The sequence below is a fragment of the Haliotis rufescens genome, unplaced genomic scaffold (genome assembly GCF_023055435.1).
Source record: "Haliotis rufescens isolate VD_foot unplaced genomic scaffold, xgHalRufe1.0.p SCAF_8, whole genome shotgun sequence".
Lineage (NCBI taxonomy): Eukaryota > Metazoa > Mollusca > Gastropoda > Lepetellida > Haliotidae > Haliotis > Haliotis rufescens.
Genome location: NW_025964372.1, coordinates 28366479 through 28392008, shown reverse-complemented (window position 1 = coordinate 28392008; position 25530 = coordinate 28366479). Strand labels below are relative to the sequence as shown.

The 25530-nt window shown below is 39.4% G+C and overlaps 1 protein-coding gene across 3 annotated transcripts in view; it reads left to right on the top strand.

The window, feature by feature from the left end:
• The first annotated feature begins 547 nt into the window (after window positions 1-547).
• The window catches only part of LOC124143488, a 39805-nt gene continuing 14822 nt past the window's right edge, over window positions 548-25530 (top strand). The window contains exons 1-11 of one of the 3 annotated variants that reach the window (XM_046512488.2): window positions 610-699; window positions 5851-5904; window positions 6986-7048; window positions 12254-12521; window positions 14447-14588; window positions 16171-16292; window positions 18868-19044; window positions 21551-21748; window positions 22479-22733; window positions 23586-23780; window positions 25154-25345. In XM_046512488.2, the coding sequence (XP_046368444.2) occupies window positions 628-699; window positions 5851-5904; window positions 6986-7048; window positions 12254-12521; window positions 14447-14588; window positions 16171-16292; window positions 18868-19044; window positions 21551-21748; window positions 22479-22733; window positions 23586-23780; window positions 25154-25345 (1738 nt within the window). In that variant the 5' untranslated portion in view covers window positions 610-627. Of the gene's footprint in view, window positions 700-5850; window positions 5905-6985; window positions 7049-12253; window positions 12522-14446; window positions 14589-16170; window positions 16293-18867; window positions 19045-21550; window positions 21749-22478; window positions 22734-23585; window positions 23781-25153; window positions 25346-25530 lie in introns of all 3 variants that reach the window. The other 2 variants (XM_046512489.2, XM_046512490.2) reach the window with 2 other exon arrangements.

Below are 25530 nucleotides of genomic sequence, written 5' to 3'. Positions count from 1 at the left end.
ATGCCTCTTCTCACACCTCTCGACTTGCAAAGGCTGCTGTGCAACAATGAGGGTTGGAAGAGCTTCTTCAGCCTCCATACTCGCCGAACCTGGCGCAAAGTAAATTCAACCTGTTTCCTAAACTGAAGTAACACCTTCGAGGAAGGCGTTATGCCAACAACGATGACATCAAAGCTGCCGTGAATGGGGTTTTCAGAAAACCTCTTCCTAAATGCAATTGAAAAGCTTCACTATCGATAAGAGAAGTGTATTGACAAGCAGAGAGATTATGTTATGTCACAATTGTTGGTTTTGTTTGTTAGGCTAAGAACTTTTTGACAAGCCCTCGTATAGCCTATACATTACTGAATGCGGCGTTAAACAGCAAACAAACTCAAAGTGTGAAATTCTTAACAATCAGGATGGTAATGTCAAAAACAACAGCTTTAATCTATAATTCTGTTTACAAGAACGATAGTGTGTTTTGTCGGACAGCCGTGACGTGCAAGCTACTCACTTTACCAATGTAAGTCGTGTGCATGCTGCGTGATATCAGGGAGAATTAGCCACGCGCAGATAGCGGAGATTGGGTTACCTAACAGTGTGGTATAAAGGCGAATGTGCGAAACGCCCCCCGACGTTGTGACGATGGCCGGGGTATCAACAACGTTGGTGTTGTTGTGGATATGTGCTGTGGCTGTTGTTTATTCTCACATAGAGGTAAGAGTTTTAATGAATAATTCAGCAACTTGATGTAATGTGTTGCGCCCATTAGATATGTCAGCATCCGTTTGCCAGGCGCCTTGAATAATGACTAATTTATCAATGTGTTAAATGCCATAAACTGCGAGGCGGGTCGATTTTCTACCACAGCACGCTCACTTATAACCGAATGCTGCTCAAACCAGAGTTAAACCTCACTCACTCACACACTGAGAAAGAAAGGTATTTGTTGTCTAGTGTATCTAAATGACAATACAGTGAAAAACAGATCGATCGTCCGGAACCCGTTAATCCTGTTAATATACAAAGTGACATTACTCCATTGCCATGGTTCACTAAACCGGATATTTGTTAATATTGACCATTTTAGTGGGAACACCTTACAGTCCGGGTTACCTTGGTCCACGGTATTCCCAGTTAGGCAAAATAGACGTATGACAATAGAGAACCTATCAATAAGTAAGGATCTCACAATTTGCGTCGAGTAGAATAGCTTTCAATCATAATGAAATACCAGAACTCTTATCTCTCTCAATACATTTGTACTTGCATGTGCCTTAGATAATTTTACGCTATATTAACCAAGTACACATATTAGGTTTTTGTCAATCTGTTAAATATTATAATTCCACAGATACACATAATTCATTGTCAAAATGGTTTGGGAGAAATCTGAGAAAGTATGATCTATACCTTTAATATTTAATCAACGTACTAAATATGGTCGGATAAACTGTTGTTTATCATTCCGGGGGCGAAGTGGTAGCTAATTCTTATACCGTTTGTTCGTCACGCCGAAAGTCCGTATTCGATTCCCCACATGGGTACAATGTGTGAAGCCTATTCCAGGTACTCGCTCCCTCGAGGGCAGATTGGAAATATCTGTCCTTAGTGAATTTATGTTGTTAGTTCCAAACCTTGGCGCTATTACCAATAGTCTTTGTAATGGAGAAATAATGAGAATCTGTTAATTCCGAAATAGTCATGGCGCTCTACACCAAGAATCAACAGATTCGAGAAATGACTCCGACTTCGATCATGACTTACATTGTAGTCCTAGGCGACGCACAACAGTAGTATTTGTGGCGTCCCAATGCCTATGATGTAACAGTGAGAATAGAGGGAGAAGTAAAACGTAGTCCTAGGCGACAGCCAAAGTTATGCTTTTGACGTCATAAAGCAAATGACGTCATAGTTAGTGATAATTGTGAGGGTCATGAATACATTATGAGTATGAGGTATGAGTGCACAAATACACATTGAACTACATGGGGCAGTTTTGAAAATTATACTTCTGAATTAAGCTTAGGTTTCAAAAGACTAATGATCATCTGTTCTTTTTCCATTCGTAAATGTTTGTCATTGTTAAACAATTTATAAAACGGAAGGACAGTAAAATGACCACTCCCGCATTCATCAATGCTTACATTTATACAACGTACATTTGGATCTCGAATTTGTTGTCTGTGTACAGAGATTCGGTCATTTAGTTGCGCACCAATTTCTCCAACATAATGCTCACCACATCCCACACATGTTAAAACATATATAACATCTTTACTGCGACATTTCATGTTGTTTTTGTCAGTAAATAGTTTATCTTGGCAAAATTGAAATTTGCAGTCTTCATTATTATTGGGAAAGTTCCACATCGAGGTTTGTTACACTTTGTTACATTGAAGGTATTTGTATTTTGTGAATATGTGGATGGACAAAGAATTTGACGATTGTTAGGCTGTCTAGTGCTGCGCATAAGTTTACACTTAGATAAACATGTTTTCATGGTTTTACTTTGATGTGAAATTGGAAGATTGGCTTTTATATATATATGAGGGACATCATTTTACTGTTTCTAGGAGTGTAGGTACACACAAATGGAAGAATGTCCCATGTCTGTATCTGTTTCTCATGTCTTCGTTAACGTTTCTAGTGGCATTTTCATTACATATACAGCGTCTTGAACCACTCCACACGCCAAATGCGGTGCCGTTTTCGCCAGAGAAATCGGTGACGTTTTGCTGAGGTGCCGTTTTAGCCTGCACCCCACACGGATGTCCTTGTAGTTTATTCTTCTAATCTTCGGTTTCGTCTTGTGTCCACATCCTTGCTTAATAACTTTCACGTCCAAAAACGAAATCGCATTGTGGTCACATTCCATAGTGAATTAAATCAGGGGATGGATCGAATCCAGAATCTTCCGGAAATTGTGTAACTCTTTCACTGTTGAAAGCCAAACAATAAAACAGTCGTCCAGATATCTTCTTCATGTTTTACTAATGTGTTTAGCTGTATTTACATCCATCCAGTGTTCTACTTTGGAATGTAACATTTCTTCTATGTATCCCATTACCAGAGTGGCGTATGGGGGTGCTACTTTTTATTCCCATGGCTGTTCTGTTTATTTGCTGATAAAACTTGTTGTTGAAATAGAACGTGTTGTTCTCCTGTATAAGATTCAGGGAATGTTTTGCGACCGTTTTAATATGTTTTGCGAACGAGACTCAATCGCAAAAATTAAAAACGCAAAAATAAGTATAAATAATACATACATACATTATTCATTGCAACACGTCATCAAATGTTGGAATAATCAACCAGAACTACAAGTTACTCAATAAGTTAAAAACACAAATGAATGCAAGAATGGTCACACAATACATCACAAATGACAGTGTAAACATACCAATTAGTGTCACTGTTACCTCACAGTAATCCTGCCTTCTTCCAACCTCGCTTGATTGCGTCAGAAGAAGAAGAAGGAGAAAAAGATTTTATGAACGTCTCACTTATATACCACATTTTTGTTCAAACAAATTCAAAATATAGTTACATTAAAGTTGTATACAACCAATCGCACAGCGATTTATGAGAGACGGTACATTGTAAACAGGCACATAGTAAAAATAAGCAAAAGCTAAATATTAAAATATACATACATTAATATACAATACAGTTTAAGACTCAATGATATAAAATATTCATCCGGGTATATAAAATGTCATGGCAGGTTCTGGCACAGTAAAAGTCAGTGTCCTTTCAGAATCAAGCATTGTTCAATGTCATGGTAGAATATGGACAGAAATCAAACAATGCATATGTACCTCATTAATACCAACAACAGTTTGTGGGTACAGCTGACATTATGGCTGATGACTAAACCACCAAAAGAAATCATCATTTGAAACTTAGTTCAACTTGTTGCATAATACAAGGAACACTGCATAATACAAGGAAAAAAGTAATTTTATTTCTAACGATCCTTATCCAACGCGACGGACGGACCGCGTTTCTACATCCCCTGCCAAACTTCGTTCGGGTGGGGATAATAAAACGTTGTTCGTTATTTGTAATTTTCCCTTATTTTACAATTTCCAATTCTGAATATGGGACATTTAACGTGATAAAATATTTGTTAAACTTTGTCCATTTTTCCCATTTTAATAAAACCGAATACAGCCAAACGATCGCGCAAAGCTGGTTGGTTGGTTGGTTAGTTAACGCCGCTCTCAGCAATATTTCAGGTATATGACGGCGCCTCGACGAGACAATCCAGTGATGGACATCATGAGCATCGATCCACACAATTGGGATACGATGACATGCATCAACCAAGTCAGCGAGCCTGACCACGTTAGTCGCCTCTTACGACAAGCATAGTCGCCTTTTACGGCAAGCATGGGTTGCTGAAGACGTATTCTTTACGGGTCCATAATAAACACAATCCATTGAAGTTGATGTGTTAAAGTTAAAATTTTGTACTTAGGTATACAGTACATACTCAATACAGAAACGGCCCTTATTTTTCATGCAATTAAACTGCATATAATATAACTATTACACTTCCCTTGTTATCATCCATGTTTCATGATATAACCCTACATCTGTGTATTTGTTATCATTCAACTGATGCTCAGAAAATGAATTTATTACCGGTATAATTAGCGGTAGCACCACTCAGATTACCTAACAAAGGTTCACATTTGGCATTTCTTGTGTCTGGGGTATTGTGTGTGGTGAATGTATTACTTATGTTGTAATATGCACTTGATAGCGCAGCAAGAGGAGAATGAACAGTTGTTAACCCAAACACCCATCCCCGCCCACACCCCACCCGAAGCGAAAAAATATTTTAAGCAAATGGTAATTAAAAATGGAATCACTTATGTCAGATTTAAACTCCCACTAACGCAAATGTCAACTGATAAAAGGGTGACCACGAAAGCAATATCTCCTAGGATCTCACATGAGCGATATCTCTCTTGGAAGTCAAAAATGAATAATAAATAAATTTGTTATCCAAAAATAAACGAGGTTCTGAAATACAAATGCAGAGGTATATATTCTTCTAAATTGTGATAAAGATATCATTATACAAAACATATCAGAACATTTGTTCATGAAGTTATTATAATCGCTTTCGACAGTAATAGTATTACATGCTAAGACAATGAATGTTTATATTTTCGAAATATATTGTTTGGATATTTAGCAAAACAAAAGTCAAGTAAGGGTTCATATCAAAGCACTAATAATAAACTACTTATGAAGTAATGTCTGATACCGACATAATTAAACTATTTTACTCGTCACTTGGAATAGAACTACGAAATACCGTTATTAGTCACTACGCAGATAGCATTTTACCGAGGCAAGTGAGTTAATATAAAAGTCATGTGGGAACTGGACTTTTGAAGTCAGTTAACTCTCTTGCCTCGGGAAGATGCGCAGATAGCTGCGTGTGAGATAGTACTTAGGAAGTGAAAACAATTAAGTCATTCCGGCGATAAGGAATATTACCTACAGTAATGAAAACTATTCCAAGTGCACTTTTTAAGGAAATGACTTTTTAGCTGGCGATAAACATCATCATTGCGTTTTTATCTCTTGGTTACATTCCAGATCCGGGTCTGTTTCAAATATCGTGGACTGCAGTGGTCAAACTTTAAGCCAAAAACCCGTTATTGTGTTTTTTGCATATGTGTCTCGTTTCCAAAAGTCGAGATCGCGAGAATGTCCCAACAGTATTCCATACCTTTCCCTTCACAAATACACTGGCTCTTTTTGTTGCTATTTCATGTTAAGTTCATCTCGATGTTGACATAGGAAATATATTAGCTCGTTACTAAAAATATTCCTGCACACTTACAGCATCATCATCCCTATCAACCCAGAACGCAGACAAGAGCTAGGCAACATCAAAACGTGTGTATATTTATTCAGAGCATGTGCTTCTGTACTGAATAAATGCAGTTAACTGGAAGCGTATTCGATACGTATGCCAATGTTAGAATGCACAGTAACTAATTCTAGAGTTTATCATTTGTAAAGCTTCGGGAGTGTATGAAACGTTTATTCATAATATCTTACAGATTGTTTGAAAAAAAACATGTGATGCATAAAACAAACTGCAAATAGGCCAATTAATATAAAACTTTAATTAATGTTCCGATTTTCCGGAGTGTCGACTACCTTGAAGGACCATAGAGATATATCGTTTGAAACGCAGTTTCCTGGTATACGATATTATCTTGGTTTTAAAAATGTTTATTTTCGTGTAGCTTTTATACATATTACTGTTTACTGTTTTTAGTTGTAGACTCATGATATATTAAATTGTAATTTTCAAAAGAAAACAAATCAATCGATAAAAAACACAATCTTGGTTTCTAAGCTGTATGAAATAAAATTATGTTTCCTGATGTAAAAAGTAAGAATGTATTTCCTGGCGTATATAATACGCCTATGTTGCCTGACGTATTAAGTAAGTGTTTTTTTAAATGTTTTAGTTTCCTGGATTAAAAAGTAAGGTTGTGTTTCCTGGCGTATAAAGTATGCTGTGTTCCTGGCGTATAAAATTAGGTTATATATCCTGACTTGATGCTCTATGTTCTTCGTCGTATTACAGGTTCCATTAAGCGTCATGTCATAGCGACATGTTACATAGCCATCAGAAATTCCTAATGCGCAAAATGCGACGACAAATCTGTAAGATACTGTGAATAATACATGTATGTTTTTGTGTGCGTGTATGCTAGCGTGCGTGTGTATGTGTGCGTGCGTGCGTGTGTGTGTGTGTGTGTGTGAACGGATTCTAACCCTCGAGGTTGCAGTTTCCAAAGTTGCGTGTATGATTCTTTACAGAGACAGCACAACTACCAAGGTATGTGTGCGTGCGTGCGCGCGTGTGTGTGTTTGTGTGTTTGTTTGTGTGTCTGTGTGTGTGTGAACGGATTCTAACCCTCGAGGTTGCAGTTTCCAAAGTTGCGTGTATGATTCCTTACAGAGACAGCTCTACCACCAAGGAACACAGAGGAACCCTCAATACAGTTGGAATACACAACGACATGTAAATATAGTTGCTTATATACATGCACGTATTAGAGTCTTATATATTCGGTTGATGTCGTGTATCGTATCGTTTGTATTTAACCTCGTGTTGCACCGTTGCGTCGGTTACCCTTTTCAACTTTTACAAATGTGTATTGGATATGCCTTGTTTACAATATAATCGGTAATTGTGTACTATATACATATAAGGACGTTTTTCAGTTATCAGCAATGTCATTTTTCTGAATCGCTCATCGTCTAATTGAAATGTGTACATTGTCTGTTCAGGGGACTATGGACTAGTTTCAGTTAAGGCTTTTCTGTCAATTTCAATTATTGTATGTCTGAATCATATCCTGCCAAACATAAACGAAGATGTATTATCAAAGCTGGTGACCACGCCACCTATTTCTGCAATGAAGGTCGTCTGAGACAGTTATCTTAAAAGTGAAGGTCAAATCAAAGGCTGTGAAAGTTGCCGTGCCAGATACAGTTATGTTAAGCAGTTATAATTTTGGTTAACATGAAAGGCTCCAGAATTTGCTGTGGTTAACGTCTAACGAAGAGGGGTTAGTACTGGTAGATTAATCCATGTTAATACAGTTTGGGCAGTTCTGTGTATTCTTCGTATGTCGGGATTACTTTGTCCCTTTCCTGGGCAATGACAAGAAAAATCGATTGGCGTTGGTGAATTTTATAGAGTGAGTGAGTATGTTTGTACAGAACTTGTAGCATTGTTCCATCAACACCACGTGGCGACACCGGCAATGGTGTATCCTCGGTGAAACGATCCCGCGCGAATGTTTATCATTTTAGCTCCCCCGCTGCCTTGCACTAATATAGTGATAGAAACATAACAGTAGGCACATAGCATGATTAATGTTAAACATATATGCAAATGTTCAAGAAGAATTCAAGGAATAAATGGATGGATTAAAAAGAGAAGTTTATTCTACGTATGGTTGTTTTGTGTCGGGTACATGAGACACGCTGATTCTGGGGCATGTTTCTATGAGTTGTATTGATTTTAGTATGTTGTGTGTGTGAGTGAGTGGGTTTTGGGTGGGTGGGTGAGTGAGTGGGTGAGTGAGTGAGTGAGTGAGTGAGTGAGTGAGTGAGTGAGTGAAACGCCACTTTAAACAGTATTCCAGTAATGTCAGTTTAATGTAGGGTTAAAGGCCGAAGTGATTCAGGTCTAAACCGTAATGTACATCCAAATAATTTTTTAATGTGACGTTTACGCGATATACGGCTTTTCCATTGGACGAGAGGTCGGTCACATGACCGCGAAATTGACGTTCATAAGTGTATGAACATATTACATATTATCAAAACAATGCACCAGTGACTGTCACTTATGAGCTCCCACTACCTTCAGTATGAATGGACTCTCCCACTATGAGAGACTGAGAAAAAACCCTTGTTAAGTGATAACAATTTTTTCATATACTTTGCAACAAGACAAACATAACAAATCGTGACATTGACATCACTTGATATGACCATGTCTCACTCATTAAAATAGCACATCACTGCGTCAGAAAATTAAACAAAATATTGATTACTTACTTACTTACTTTGGAGATTTAACGTGCGCTTTCCGACTGATGCGTATTTCGCACACGGGCCCGGCCAGGTCATTTAATCGAAAGGGGCGAAAGTGGTGTGTGCAACCCAAGAGGGGGCTTTAGGGGTTGCTTATATAGAATTTGGGAATTTTGAGATTTGGAATAGATGCTGATGGGGTTGGGGAGGAGAACTAAGGGAGCTGGGTATGGTGCATGTTTGTTTGTTTATGTGATTTTGATTTGGTAGATTATTGTGTTTTTAGATGCGTGTTATTAGTTCCGTTTCGATTAAGAATACGCCTAAGGCCTTGAAGTTTTCTAGTTTATTTTGTGGGTTTAGTATTGCTTCTAGAGTGAGAGCCTTGTTTAGATTGAGGGTGGTTTGTAATGCGGTTCGATGTGTTAGGTAGTGTGTGCAGTGGATGAGTGCGTGTTCTGGGGTTTCTAGTTGTTTGCAGTGTGGGCAGTTACCTGTAGTGTGTTTTTTTTTTTTTTTTAGGTGGTTATTTAGGTTGGTGTGTCCTGTTTGGAGTTTAATGACTACTCTGTCGATTTTTTTTGATGGATGGAGAATTTTTGGTTTGGTTAGTGGTTTGCTGAGTACTTTTTTGGTTTGGCTGTCTGAGTTTAGATATAGGTTATGCCATTTTTTGGTGATTTATTGCTTGTTTACGATTTTGAGATGGGTAAGTTTAAGCTTATTTCTGGGATTTTGAGGGATAGTTTAGCTGCCTTATCGGCGTTTTCATTACCGTATATTCCTACGTGGGCGGGTATCCACAAGAAGGTTATTTGTTTTCCTGCCTTAGTCAGATCGTTGGAGCCTTTAAGTATTTGATTTATTAATTTAGGTCGGTTTTTGGTATTATTGTTTTGGAGGGCTTGCAGTCCACCTAGGGAGTCGGTAAGTATTAGGATTTTTTTTGTGGTTTTTGGATTCTTGATTATGGAGGGCTGAGGCCATGCCCATTAGTTCTTCCCATATTGATTAAATGTCCACTCTTTTTATAGCTAAACTCCAGTTTGAGTCCTTAATCCCTATTACTCACTGTAGCTGCATGTGTGGACTAACCAGTATCGTCTTGTATGGCTGAGTCTTCATACTTGATTAAATGTTGTTACTGATATTATACATTGTTGTTAATTATATGCTGGCTTCTCTCTTCTGATGGGAAATACACAGGTAAATACATTGTAACAACAAGATCAGAGAGTTACAAGTTTTATCTTGATATGTTGTTACAGTATCTTTGTTTGAAATTTTTAACCTGTAACGAGACAGTGAGTGGACTAATCCATTTGTCAGTTAGGGATGTATTATTATGTAGGCAAATTACCACACCATGCTACAATTCATGTAGGCAAAGTGACTGTAGGCAAAGTGCACTATAGGCGATAGTAGACTCCACCGTCTTGAGTATATTAATCAATGGGAAGGGGTGCTAATTGGGATTGTTCACTTGCCAATATATTAGCAAATATCGCTGTGGGCGCCTATTACGTCGAACACGGTATACGCGTGTAACACGGTATACGCGTGTAACACGGTATACGCAGTGGAATACACATGCTTAAAGGACGTTAAACGTATGATGCAAGTCAAGTAGGGAATTGCATCGGACATAATTTGTGTCACTGAAGCGTTAAATGTGGATGTCCTTCGCAGATACAGATAATGATAAGAGTTACGTGTCTATATTCAGAGGTTCAGGACAATTTGTAAAAAAATGAAAGCAAATGCTATCTGACGTTTACTGAGAAAACAATATGTACAAGGCTGTACGACAAGAGGGATGACATCGTCTCTCCAATAGTCAACTTTCGTTTCATGTTAGACCCGTGAAGATTTCGGGATAGAATAGGTCTTCAGCAACCCATGCTTGCCGTAAAAGGCGACCATGCTTGTCGTAAAAGGAGACTAACGGGATCGGGTGGTCAGGCTCGCTGACTTGGTTGATGCACGTCATCGATCCCAATTGCGTGGATCGATGCGCATGATATCAATCACTGGATTGTCTGGTCCAGACTCGATTATTTACAGACCGCCGTCATATAGCTTGAATAATGCTGAGTGCGGCGTTAACCAACCAACCAACCAACCCTTCATGTCAAGCAATTTGTCATCCGCTCCAGTCAACCTTTGAGATACAATTGAGCATGCTCTTTCGACCAAGATTTCAAAGAGCATCAGAAGCTGCTTGATCAAGGTTTACAACATACAAGTCATACAGTCTCGGGTAGAGTTTGTTTTAGTCTGAATCTTTATGCACAAATATGAAACAGACGATGCTTGTTCAGGTGCAAAAGTCAGTGGAAGGGAACTGGCTTTAGATGGTTACTGTTTCATCGTTCTACCTAAAGCTTAAGCTTGGCCTTAACTTCTTGGCCAAATAATCTTGCTTTGACACTGCCATTCCGAAACGTGCAGGTCAATACCAACAATTCTCAGGATTTAAATATGAGAGAAAAAGACGCTTTCCATAATCAAAAGATGATGCAGAATGATTTCACAATTCCGATTTTTTCAAAGTATTTGTTTTTGAATCACTAAAATATTGTGTTTGTCACAGTAACTATGCTAAATGTAGGATCAGTTGATAACCAGCGAGCATTTGTTGTATTGCATAATTAAATAAATGGACGAATGACTTCTTTGATTTGTCCGTGACCCTGTCTTTCTTAAGTTTAGAACTTGTAGCCATAATCTACCTATTGAAACTGGGAGATGGACAAAATGCCTTTAACCGTATGGAAATGCAAACTTTGTAAATTATCTGACATAGGTGATGAATTCCATTATTTGTTTATTTGTCCACCTTTAGAAAACGAAAGAAAACATGTTTTTACACAGACTTTACTACATCAAACCCAATAGGTATAAAATGAATTTACTTTTCAATAATTCACGATTTGGAGAAGACTGTCCAAATTCTGTAAAGTCATCATGTCATTGTGCAAACCTTTCAAGTAACTCTCACTCTTGTTGAGTTGCACATATATTGCTACCATAGGAAATCTGTATAAATATGCATGCATGCTCGGCCAAGATGTTTTTGTATATATTTTATTTTCATATGTATTTGCATTACTTGTTGAAATAATTTTGTACCTCTGATGCCGCCGATAGCGGCATGAGTGTAAATAAAAAATCAGTTAAAAAATAAATAATAACAGTGATGATACCAGATGTTTATGACAAGGTGACCGTGTGCATGCAAAGAAATGAACTAATATGTGACCTAGGAGTACTTAGCTTGTTTTGCAAACCATTAGCTGAAATGTATTAATATTGTTTCGTTATGATTAAACTGATGTTATACATAAACATTATTTGAGTTCATGGCACGTGCAACTGACGCTCTAAACCAGATTAACGCAGCCTAAACGTTAGCCGGGAATTAAAATAGTGTGTGTCGTTGGGGATAACAAAATGATTACATTTATTAGTTTACAGATTTACAGAATTATAAAATCATTATATTTATGATTCCCATGAATAAGTTATGTGCTTGACAGCGACTTTAATAAATTAAAGGAATTAGATTAATTAAATTTCTTATAATTAATGTCAGATGGAATGAGAAAGAGCTTCTACATGTACACCTGTTCTAAATAAGTGAATTGTTTTTTACAACCAAAATGCATTGACTTTACAGGGAAATGGACAACAGAGTGGAGATTCGATTGACGCCAAACCCGACATGACAGCTGAGCAAAAGAAAATATTTGTAGTTGAAATCTTACCTCCCAGTGTTGGCAATGTTAATATTCCCTCGTTTCTACTGGAACGTGCACCGGCGATGGAGAGGGCATTTGACGAGGAGGGAGGAATATATGGATACCTAGAGAGGAACGGTTTGCTTGATACCATATCGAAATTTTTTCACATTGCATGGGACAAGTTGACGTACCACTTTAAAACAGGTAATTTTTAGCATAATGATGAACATGCTTGTACATGGAGCTTATCAGTTTTGGTAAATCTTAATAGTATACACACACAGATGTTCAATGATGATTTGGGGCGGTCGGGTAGCCTAGCGGTCAAAGCGTTCGCTCGTCACGCGAAAGACCCGGGTTCGATTCCCGACATGGGGACAATGTGTGAAGCCCATTTCTGGTGTCCCCCGCCGTGATATTGCTGGAATATTGCTAAAAGCGGCGTTGAGCCATACTCACTCACTCACTCAGTGATGATTGTTGATTAAGTGACTGTTACAGAAAATTCAGGGAATGCTCCCTGACATTGTATTCTGTGAGGGATCACCATTTTCTAAACATTCCAGTATCTGTTTAGTTATACAATTTTCAATTGAATACCTGCAGCCACATTTTTTATATTGTCATGTAATGAAAGGGATGTCTTCGATTAAATATATTTACTTGTTCTAAAAGTGTACAATATTTATAACCTGCAAAGCAGCATTACATTTGACAAGTTAGAAGCCGTCAGTTGAATAGTTAAATATAGTGTTGTTGTGCAATTATTGTCACGATTTTTCGGGAACTTTTCGTTAATGTGCGTAATATGAAAACAAGAACGTTGACAAGCCATGTGCTTCTAGCCGTGGTGCCAGTATCAGTGATACAGTATCTACTGATATCTCGCGCACCGACCAGTCACTCTAGATGACGAATCTTGACACTAGTAATAGCACTGGTATTGGTAGCAGTAGTAGCGGCAGCATTGATAGTAGTAAAAGTTGCAGTTTTGTTATTTTGAGTAGTAACAGTAACATAATTACTAACAATAGTATTAACAGCAACATCATTGTTTATTTGATTACAAGTAGTTATAATAACAATAGCAGCAAGAGAAGTGGTAGTATCGTGGTAATAGCAGCGATGGAAGTTGCAGCATACGTAGGTGTTATTTCATTAGCAGATGCAGCAGCAGCGTTAGGAGTAGTACTACACATACAAATATGTTGCACTGTTTTGGTCTCTAAGTTTAGTTCACATTTCCAATGGGGGCACGGGTGGCCCAGTCGTCTAAGGTGCCGCGATTCGCTGTGCAGAGTTGCGTCCCTTGGACACGCCAGACACCTATGATTGTGGGTCGAATCCCCCTCGCCCCAATTATGTTTCTAGGTTTGTTAGCACCATACCCGTGCTCGTGGGTTTCACCAAAGTGATAAACGGCTGAGACCTGCATCACTTCGGGCTTTCCTCCCACCTTAAGCTGACACGCCGTGATATAACTGGAATACTGTTAAAAGCGGCGTTAAACCCAACTCACTCACTCACATTTCTAATATGATGTAACAGTTGAGTCATGTTCGCCACCCAGCAGTAAATAGTCTAGTCGTTACAAGCAAATGTCCTTCAATGAAATGTTCTGTTCTGGTAGTCTTCAGTGGGGATTTCGAGGAAGCATATGTCCCAAGTGTTCCTTGCTGTTAAGGCCCACTAAACAGGGTGGGGAGATACAGTGACTTAAATGTGTCATCGTGCCCCGATGGTGTGGGTTGTTGCACATGCTTTCAGGAACTGGTATGTTTGATTCAGGCTCGAATATCTTACATGTCACTGTGAGTGAGTGAGTATGGTTTTACGCCGCTTTTAGCAATACTCCAGCAATATCACGGCGGGGGACACCAGAAATGGGCTTCACACATTGTACCCATGTCGGGAATCGAACCCGGGTCTTCGGCGTGAAGAGCGAACGCTTTAACCACTAGGCTACCCGACCGCCCCTCATGCCGCTGTGAGGTGTAAATACCGACTCTGGCTCGCTCAGTGTACATGTTTACTGAATGACGTGTTACGTTAGCACTGTATCCATCTCCACAATCCGCAAAACGTTTAATTGCAGGTACATATCCAAATATTCTTCTTCTTTTCGGCAGAGGTAGTGAAACCAAACATGCCACCGGTAATATCTTGTCCTCGAAGTTTCGAAGTACTTAGCGACCCTGGTAGGTCCACGGCATTCGTCACCTGGACGGAACCGGCAGTCAGTGATAGAGAGGATCCACGGGAAAGACTCAAGTAAGAAACTATATATTTGCCAGCAAATAATCATTCACCTGCGAAGCTTTACGAATCATCTGTCTCGAAAGAACAAATGGTGCCACAAGCTCGTTGGGGGAGATGATGTGTATTTCCGATCGTTGAGTGTATTATTGAACCCAATTGTTATTATAATAAGGAAATGGCGAAATATGTCGACTTTCAGTGGAGTCAATATATTGTTTTATTACTTGCCCGTGAAGAGATCTACTGTTTAATAAACATACAGCTCTATTACACATTGTGTAATACCAAAGCGCGTGTTTATGTACTGCGGGAACAAGTTCCACTAACAAACATTGAAAGCTCTCAACATCTCTTGGTTAATTCAACGACATTGCATGAGGAGATGATATATCATTGAGAGGAGCTTATGCACACTCAATGACCCCGGCATCCCCGTTGCTAGATGACGTCACATGGCATTGTTTCGCTGTGGATCATGTCATAAAATTCCACGAATCACGTCATAGAATATTGTGACGTGATTGTAAACACTGTGGTGCAGATCCCGTTCCACAAGGCGATCGGATTGTAGCACAACGACAGTGGAAAGGTTCTGTAAAAGTATGTTGAGTTACGATAACTTTGTGGAACAGACGCCTGAATTCTAAAGGTGGGCTGTTCTATGTTATTAAATTAATATGTGTCAACGTTTAACGTGTTTGGAGTATTGTTCTGTTAAACTTATTTGGATTACGTTGTGGATCGTGAAGGTGTCTGCCAATTCATACACGACAGTGGAATTCTAAAGAAAGTTAAAACGTAATAAATAAAATACTAAACTTGCTCCCGTGTAACACTAAATTCATGAAATAGTTCTGGTTTCTTCACTCGTCTCATAAAATTGATATTACACGTGAGCTCGTTTAGTTATGTAATTACCGAGACATTATCGATGATGCACTTATACATAATGTTGCAAGTGCCCACCAATAAGCTTCTACAATGTATTATACATACACATATCAGAACGTTATTACACTTTCAATATTTATGGTCGGCACTATTTATTTTATTACATAGCACGGTATCAATATTGCACTTCAGATTTCTAGGGACCTGCACCTTATCGGCAATAAGTTATAAGCTTATTCCGCATACTTCTATCTTTAATTACCAACATGTATTTCTTATTTCCATATCTTTCATAGTTTTATTTTAAAATTAATACTTCATCAGGCTTACTTGTTTACTTTGAGTTTCAGTTTTTTTTATATTCTTGTGTGAGGTGGGTATGGCTTATGGTTGGGATGTCATTGAATAAATAATCTGTTCACGAAATTGCTGGACAAAATATATATAATGTCCTCAGGTTTTACAAACCGTTATGCAGTTACTACGGTTATTACGAACTCAAAGAAACCACTAATTATAATTAGTTATAACCGTAGTTCATTACAAGCATATATATAGCAATTCGTTATAAGCGTGTTCGTTATAAACATAGTTGACTGTATTTTCAACCGACATCTTTCGAATCTTTTCCAATGTATTTCTGAATTCAAGTAGATTTTCGACAGGGTATTGCAACACTAAGTGTATTGTATTGTTTTTGCAGTTTGCAGCAAGTTTCGGGTGAAAGGAATGGTGCAAGGATGTCCGGCCACGTTAATGTTAAATACACAGTGGAGGACTCTAAAGGTCGCTCGGACTTCTGTACATTCATCGTGACGATAAAAAGCAAGTATACAATCATTTGCTCGCGTCGTTTCGTCACAGTGCACGTTCGGGATCTTTTTTCAATATTACCACTTTCATTCGGAGCAATGGTGAAGAATTGGATTAATTTGCTGTGCACCGGGCATCTGACAACCATAAAATGTCACAATACATATATGATTTCCCCAAAAGTCCCTTTAATACAGTCAGGTTTTAATCATATGAAACACTGACAGAATAATTCCATTCATTGTTATATGTTCCATTTACATAAATACATGAACCTCTGTATAACAATAGTTTACAAATGTCACATGTTTAAAACAGCATAGACGTGAACATGATACCGTGACACATCACTCACGAACACATGTGACCTGGGAAACATCACTCACGAAAACATGTGACCTGGGAAACATCACTTACGAACACATGTGACCTGGGAAAAATGACTCACGAACACATGTGACTTGGGAACCATCACTCACGAACACATGTGACCTGGGAAAAATGACTCACGAACACATGTGACTTGGGAACCATCACTTACGAACACATGTGACCTGGGAAACATCACTTACGAACACATGTGACTTAGGAAACATCACTTACGAACACATGTGACTTAGGAAACATCACTTACGAACACATGTGACCTGGGAAACATCACTTACGAACACATATGACCTGGGAAACATCACTTACGAACACATGTGACTTAGGAAACATCACTTACGAACACATATGACCTGGGAAACATCACTTACGAACACATATGACCTGGGAAACATCACTCACGAACACATGTGACCTGGGAAACATCACTTACGAACACATATGACCTGGGAAACATCACTCACGAACACATGTGACTTAGGAAACATCACTTACGAACACATATGACCTGGGAAACATCACTTACGAACACATGTGACTTAGGAAACATCACTCACGAACACATGTGACCTGGGAAACATCACTTACGAACACATATGACCTGGGAAACATCACTTACGAACACATATGACCTGGGAAACATCACTTACGAACACATATGACCTGGGAAACATCACTCACGAACACATATGACCTGGGAAACATCACTTACGAACACATGTGACTTAGGAAACATCACTCACGAACACATGTGACCTGGGAAACATCACTTACGAACACATATGACCTGGGAAACATCACTTACGAACACATATGACCTGGGAAACATCACTTACGAACACATATGACCTGGGAAACATCACTCACGAACACATATGACCTGGGAAACATCACTTACGAACACATGTGACCTGGGAAACATTACTCACGGACACATATGACCTGGGACACATCACTCACGAACACATGTGACCTGGGACACATCACTCACGAACACATGTGACCTGGGACACATCACTCACGAACACATGTGACCTGGGACACATCACTCACGAACACATGTGACCCGTAAAATATTACACAGGAACACATGTGATCCGTTAAATATGTGCTCTTTTCATAAACACGAAACATATTTTTCAAAAATGTCCGGCGTCACATGATGCAGAGTCTGTTATCCCCAACATGAATAAAAACGACATTGACAATGTCTAAATGCTCATGATGTCACTCACTGGATTGCCTGGTCCAGACTCGATTACTTACAGATCGCATTCATAACAGACCGCTGTTATATAGCTGGAATATTGCTATGTGTGTATTAAAGAACAAACAAACACAACTGAAAACACAATTTATCATTTGACGTGGATGACAATTGGTACTGTAGGGGAAGCGAGGATTCAAAATAGGAATTAACACTCAGGTTTTACAAAACTGTAAGTGGGCATAGTGGATGCCCTGAACAGCAATGTTTTGTTGGTCAGAGGAAGAAATTGCATGTCTTAAAAATAGGGGCGGTCGGGTAGCCTAGTGGTTAAAGCGTTCGCTCGTCACGCCCAAGACATGGGTTCGAATCCCGACATTGGTACAATGTGTGAAGCCCATTTCTGGTGTGCCCCGCCGTAATATTACTTGAATATTGCCAAAAGCGGGGTAAAACCAAACTCCCTCACTCACTCTTACAAAAATTCCATTCTGTCTCCCAATCTTCAAATGAATATCAAATGGTAGATCCATTGCACAAATGTAGTCAGCAATGCCTCATTGTTTGTTTACAAAAGAATGTACCCGATATGAACATAGTTACCGTATTCGACGTAATAAGCGCCCTGCTCCAATAAGCGCCCACGGCGATATTTGCTAAGATACTGGCTAGTAAACAATCCCAATTAGCACCCCTTCCGATTGATCAATGTACACAAGACTTATTTATTCGCGTATAATACGCACTCGTGTATTATATGCACCCTTAATTATGGGCATTTAATTTGAAAAAATACATATGTCGTACATAAACATTTCAGGCTGTCAGCATAAACCACAAAATTTATCCTTCACCAAAATAACGTTCTAATAAGAGCTCCCTATTTCTAATTTTGAGAGCGCCCTGTGCGCTTATTATGTCGAATACGGTAAGTATTAGCAGAATGTGTGTTCTATTTTCTGGCGTTCCCATAAACTAGTATTTGTGTTTCAGAGGTCCTGTGTCAGTCATGGCCGATACCCCATGGGTCTAATAACTGCAGTACAAACTATGTTTATCATGGTAATACTTGTCACTTATCCTGTGAAACGGGTTACGAGTTGACTGGACCTTCCACCATAACCTGCAAGGAGAATGGACGCTATTCCACAGAAAGTACACAGTGTAAAAGTAAGCCACACTGTTTACCAGCATGCCAATGTTGAATGTTGCATCATGTTCAGTCTCGGGATACACGGAGGCTATATGTCTCACCTTATCAAGTAACAGGTGTTTCTCATCATATATTTGTTTTGATGAGCGGTGCATTTTGGTTGTGATCTTCAATTATCATCGAGGAAGACTAAATTATGTACAGGAAATATCAAATATTAAGCCATACGGCGAAGTGGTAATCAATGTAACGTTGCATGATGTACGAGGGGCGTTCAATAAGTTTTGCAACTTGGGCATTTGTGTTTACACAAACAATGTCAACTTGTGGCAGGTGTGACACCAGCCATAACATCAGGTTGACAGGTGTCATAACAAGTTCCAGACACAACAATAAGATAGATGTGGTGGCTCCATTCACCTACGGGTGGTCACAATCATGGATTCTCTCAAACATGAACAACGCACTGTAATTAAGTTCCTTACATGCTCCGGTCCACAAGTCGAGACATGCACAGGCCGCAATATATGAATGCGGGTTCGAACAGTTAAATCACACACCCTACAGCCCAGACTTAGCCCCCAGTGACTATTTACTGTTCCGACAAATAAAATCTGCCCTACGTTGAAGACGCTTCCAGGATAACGAGGACATAACGGCTGCCACAGAGGCGTGCTTGGAGGGCCAATCTGCGGATTTCTATAAAAGTGGTATTAAAAGCTTGAAGGACAAATGGAATAAGTGTATTGAGGTGAAGGAAGATTATATTGAAAAATAAAAGTGCAAAATATATTCTGCGACTTGGTCTTATATTGAAGCTGCAAAACGTATTGAACTCCCCTCGGCATTCTCATAAGACCCCCTCTTGAGTTCGTAACATTGATATCTGTGTCGTCGGCTGTGCTACGAGAATGTTTGCCATTTTTAATTCAGTTAACTGATGGGCACATATATAATTGCTACAACCAATCATTTTTATTTTGTTTTAAAACATTCAGTAATATTCAAGCTTTATGACGGCGTTTGTAAATAATGGATCGTTGACAAGACAAGCCAGAGATTGATATTATTAACATCGTCCGTCGGACAAGTTAACACGCAAGCAAACGAACATGATAATTCCACCAAGTTAGTGGCCTCGTACAAGCACAGATCGGTGGAACCTATTACAACCCGGAATATCCAGGTCGTTACGACTGATAAATGCACGTAGTAACTTGTATCAGTGTGCAGGGTTGTCATTTATGGTTGTAGAGTGCGCCAGGTTCGTATATCATGAGAAAGACACAAGGAATGAAAATATGAACGTCGTGTAGAATAGTGAGTTCCATGTAGACGAGCCACGTAGAAACGTAAATGACAGTGCTGTTGAATTTCCGGCCCCTATAGGTTATACATTGTGGAACAAACTGTTGAGTACATTCTTTTAATGATTCCATTGCCTTCATATCCTATACTTCACAACTACGTGTCGTTTCTGGCACAGACATATCAGCGGATAATATTACAGGCACTGTTCGGATAGATTATGTTGCTACCGTTTTGCAAAACAAAATACCTGATACTTCAACGTGTTAAAGGTATGCTTTATCAGAATTTAATTAATCTGCGACACATGGACCTAGATGTGTGTAATCTATTACTACAGACAACAGAAATGTGTTTCTACCTTTAACATTGCATTAAGGGTATTACTTGTACCATCATCTGTTTCAGCATGTACAGGTTTGTAGAAATATAGGGTCTGTGCCTGTCATCATGAACAAATTAATTGACCTGGAAGTGTTAAAGTACTGTCGGAAATTAATAAATGTCTGGCTTTTAATTCGTAGCGTTAACAATATATTATCACTCATGGAAACAACACATTAACAAAGTTATAACTGCAAGCAAAAACTGTTTGTTGAGAATAACAATACAAAATAAATGTTCAAAGGACAATTTACAGGTGAGAAAGTTTGGTCAAATTTAGAGTTTGAAGTGGTCCTTCAAAGGAAAATACTGAAACAAGTTACAATATTTAAAATAGATGATGGAAAGAAGAAACTGACTTCTAACATATTCGAAATGTTATTGAATAAACGAGAGACTAATAAAAAATATGTACCTGTTTGCTTACAAAGAAACAAATATATATATTAGTGTGATTGCACAAATTGACTTATGATGTATATTGTGTGTGTCTTTTGAGACCGGGGAGAGGGGGGGGGGGGGGGGGGGGGGGTCACACCTGCCAGGTGTTACGGCACATCATCCAGCGACTGTAGTTTGTCACCACATACTGTGACCTTTTCTTGCTTGGGTAGCTAAAGACAAATAGTGAAAAGCAATATATATTAACTCAGTACAACAGTACTTTTGGACAAGCTACTCGCAGCGGGTATTGGTTGGAATGTCTCTCGTGTCTCATAGTTTCTTCAAATGGGAAGGGAATTTGAGATAGGTCACGTTAAGGATTTCGATAATAGAGGTTCGAAATGGGTTTTTTTAAAAAGTTATTTAAATGTTTGTATGTATTTGCAGCCATTCAGTGCCCTGTCCTTCAACTGCCGGAAAATGGAGCGGGGTGGTTCTGTGGTGATCATAATAATTTCAGGAGTGGGTGCAGCCTAACGTGCAAGCAGGGTTTTAGGCTAGACGCTTACGATCGAGCACCTTGGCAGGTTGCAGGAACTAAGTGTCAGGCGAACAAGACATGGACGGAAATGCCTGTGTGCAAAGGTCTGTAGCAACTAATGGTCCACTTTTTCATCTTGGAAAAGTATATGAGACAATTAAATTCATTCTCAATATATAAGAAAATATTATCAATAAACTGTCGGCAAGGGTGGTTCAGTCGTCTAAGGGCGCTGCAATTCGCTGTGCAGAGTTACGTCATCTGGGTGTGCCAGAAAGCTATGGTCTTGGGTTCGCATCTACATCGGCCGTGGTTATGTTTCTAGGTTTATCAACACCATATCCTTGCTCTCGGGTCTCCCAAACCTCTTAGGCCTACATCACTCCGGCCCTTCCTCCAATGTAACAAAGACCCGGGTTCGATTCCCAACATGGGTACAATGTGTGAAGCCCATTTCTGGTGTCCCCCGCTGTGATGTTGCTGGAATATTGCTTAAAGCGGCGTAAAATCAAACTCACTGACTCACTGATGTCACATATAAAATGTGATTATCTATGACTGTAACTATAATTCGTTCAATTGTTGTATGTAATATTGCAAAGTATGGGTAATGTATACTAAATTGGAAATAATAACAAATATCCATTTTTTTTCTAGAAAAATAGTTCTACTCTTTCCCATGTAGAGATTCGAACGCACAATCATAGGTTTCTGGCGTGCCCAAGGTACGCAACTCTGCACAGCGAATCGCGGCACCTTAGACGACTTCAAAACATATTTTTGATATATATATTTGGTTTGACATACTATCTCAGTGTCTCATGATGTTATAAGATGTACGAGCACCACGGATCACCAACTGTCCACCGGGATTCATCAAACAATATGCAGAAAGAGGCAGAAACTCAGCCGTGGTGGTGTGGCCAGAAGTTGTCGCCGAGGATAACTCTGACAGCGATGTCGCAATTATTCTGAGGAAAGGATTCATAAGTGGTTCTCGTTTTGAAGTTGGATCGCACGAAATTACGTATGAAGCTGTCGATGATACCGGTCTAACGGATGAATGCTCGTTTATGGTAAATGTCGTAAGTAAGTACAACTACGTTCATCACACTTTCATTTGTTAAACGTTGATTTTTCATGATAAAACGTTCGTATATCAGCGTATATCACAAATAAGAGCACTCGTGAATAATAGTAATCAAACACTGATGGGTCAGGGTAGAGATCTTCAGAATGTAATTACATATTGATCTCTGTAACGCGAAAGTCGAAATAGAATGGTAGCAACACATTGGGTAAAAGTGATCTTGTGTTCACATGTGATTTCCACTTGGCAGTGTTTTTTTTATTTGTTTTGATTGGTTGTTCCAAAATGAAACTTGTGTGTTGCGACTAGTAATAAATAAATTACGGTATGTCATTCAATATGATACTGAATCGATAGGGACCGGCTATTTGATATCCTGGAAGGTAAGGGCGTAGGGATTTATCCCCCCCCCAAAAAAAAAAAAAAAAAATGAAAAAAAAAAATGAAAAAAATGTCTGACTGTTGTCATGATGACAAAAAGAAATTGTCAGTTCATACATTTTTTTGTAAATATCAAGGATAAAAGGTTTATTTTAAAAGCAAATATGTGGTTTAGCTGAAAAATACATGTAAATCTAATCTCCATACAAATCCCAACCCAACGCACAATCTCCACGAACAACCTCCTCCCCCCCCCCCCCCCCCATTCCCCGAATATGAAATTGTCGGTCCCTGAACACGCCAAGGTGTTGAATTAACAACGGGTTCATATCGGGAAATAATATAAATTGTATGCACACTTATACATAGTTTCATTATAGGTGTCTTGTTATTTGTTATACAGGGCTTTCGTTATTTTTGAAATGTTGATTACCGTGTAAAGACATATATCCCATCTCCTTATCCTCAAGCGAGAAGCTGCCGAGCCCCAGTGTTTGGGCATCCCCGACTGGAGGTCAAGTGTGGTGACCAATTTACACATGGTTCATCCTGCAGTGTATCGTGCACCCATGGTATAACTTTATTGGGTGCGTCCAACATTACGTGCGAGCTGATCAACGGCACTATGGCGTGGGACACTCAAGGCGGAACGCCTTCTTGTGACGGTAATTGATAAATGATACTATGACTTTGCTAGAAGCTTAAAAAACCTTTTTCCTTTTAAAAGTAATTTTGTTCCAGAAAAAAATTGTACTATTTTTTTCTCTGGATATGATGGATATTGTGAAAAATAGAGGGCGTGTTTTGAGTGAGTGTGTGAGTTGGGTTTAACGTCGCTTTGAACAGCATTCCAACTATATCGCGGCGTGGCAGCTTAATGTGGGATGAAAGCCCGAATTGATGCAGTTCTCAAACTTTTACCACTTTGGTGAAACCCACAAGCAAGGGTATGGTTCTGGCAAACCCAGAAACATAATCGGGGCGAACCGGGATTCGAACCCATAATCATAGGTTTTTGGCAGTGCCTCAGACGGCGGGGCCACATTTGCGCGTGTATTTGAATCATGTGTCCCTCGGGTATGTCAGGATCCAATGGGTTCGAATACCAGAGGGGTGATCAATATCGTTGATTCGTCAGGACCATCCCCGTGCTCGAGGGTTTTGCTTCGACGTTAGGGCTGACATGCCAGGACATTGCTCAAAGGAGTGTAAAAGCTAACGCACGCAATGTTTATGCGGGTAAAGCCACATCGTTCGAAGGGACACTCTTATGTTAGTATAGCCTTGCCATATAGCCTTGCCATGCCCTAGGACAGGTAGGACGTACAGCAGGTATAATCAACTGAGAGGTATCGATTCTTTTGCTCCTCAGTTTAGTAACGGAGTATGCCGAATTGTATGGGCTAAGTAGAGCTGTACGTCTCGTTATTCACGACTATTTTGTATTTAACCGAACAACTTACAAGGTCCTATTTAGGGGGAATATGGATATTAAATGTATCCCCGCTAGCATAAAACCCAGTGCAGTTACTCGAATAGCAAACATATTTCTGGCATCACATCTAGTGACGTGACGTCTAACACACGACGTCATGTTGACTGTACATTACTGTCATCCGACATGCACTGACGTTGATACAAGAGTGTCTGACAAAAAGATAACTAAATTGGAAACTAATAACATATACATTACATTATTACAGTATGGTTATATAGCACGGGATCGGGTGGTCAGGCTCGCTGACTTGGTTGATGCATGTCATCGTATCCCAATTGCGTGGATCGATGCTCATGATGTCAATCACTGGATTGTCTGGTCCAGACTCGATTATTTTACAGACGGCCGTCATATAGCTTGAATATTGCTAAGTGCGACGTTAAACAACAAACAAACAAATATAGCAGGGTACAAAGAGATCTTAGCACTTACGTGATCGTAACTCCCATATCTTAACCAAGTCGTAGCGCGGCACGCAGGCATATTGCTGCCTGGGGTAACACAACACCTATTAATTGATCCTTGATGTATCTTTTGCAGAAAAGGAATGTATCATCCCAGAGGATCCTCCTAATTCCAAAATGAACTGCGGAGAGTTCTCAGGAGGCCAGATCTGCAGTGTGCAATGCAATCTTGGAAAAATACCTGCCAGAAATGCCAACATGTTTGAATCCCTTATTTGTACTCCTGCTCAAGGCGTATGGTCAAACAACGACGACCCTGGCTGTGTCAGTGAGTATCATGTTATTACATCATATTTCCTTCTGGCCCGCCTCCGTGGTCTAGAGGCAGGCTAGGGCGTCCGCCCGGAGAGAGGAAGGTCCGGGGTTCGATCCCCAGCCGCGTCATACCACGATGGTACTTGTTGTTATCCTGTCTGGCGCTCGGCATTAAGGGGCTAAAACAAGGACTGGTCG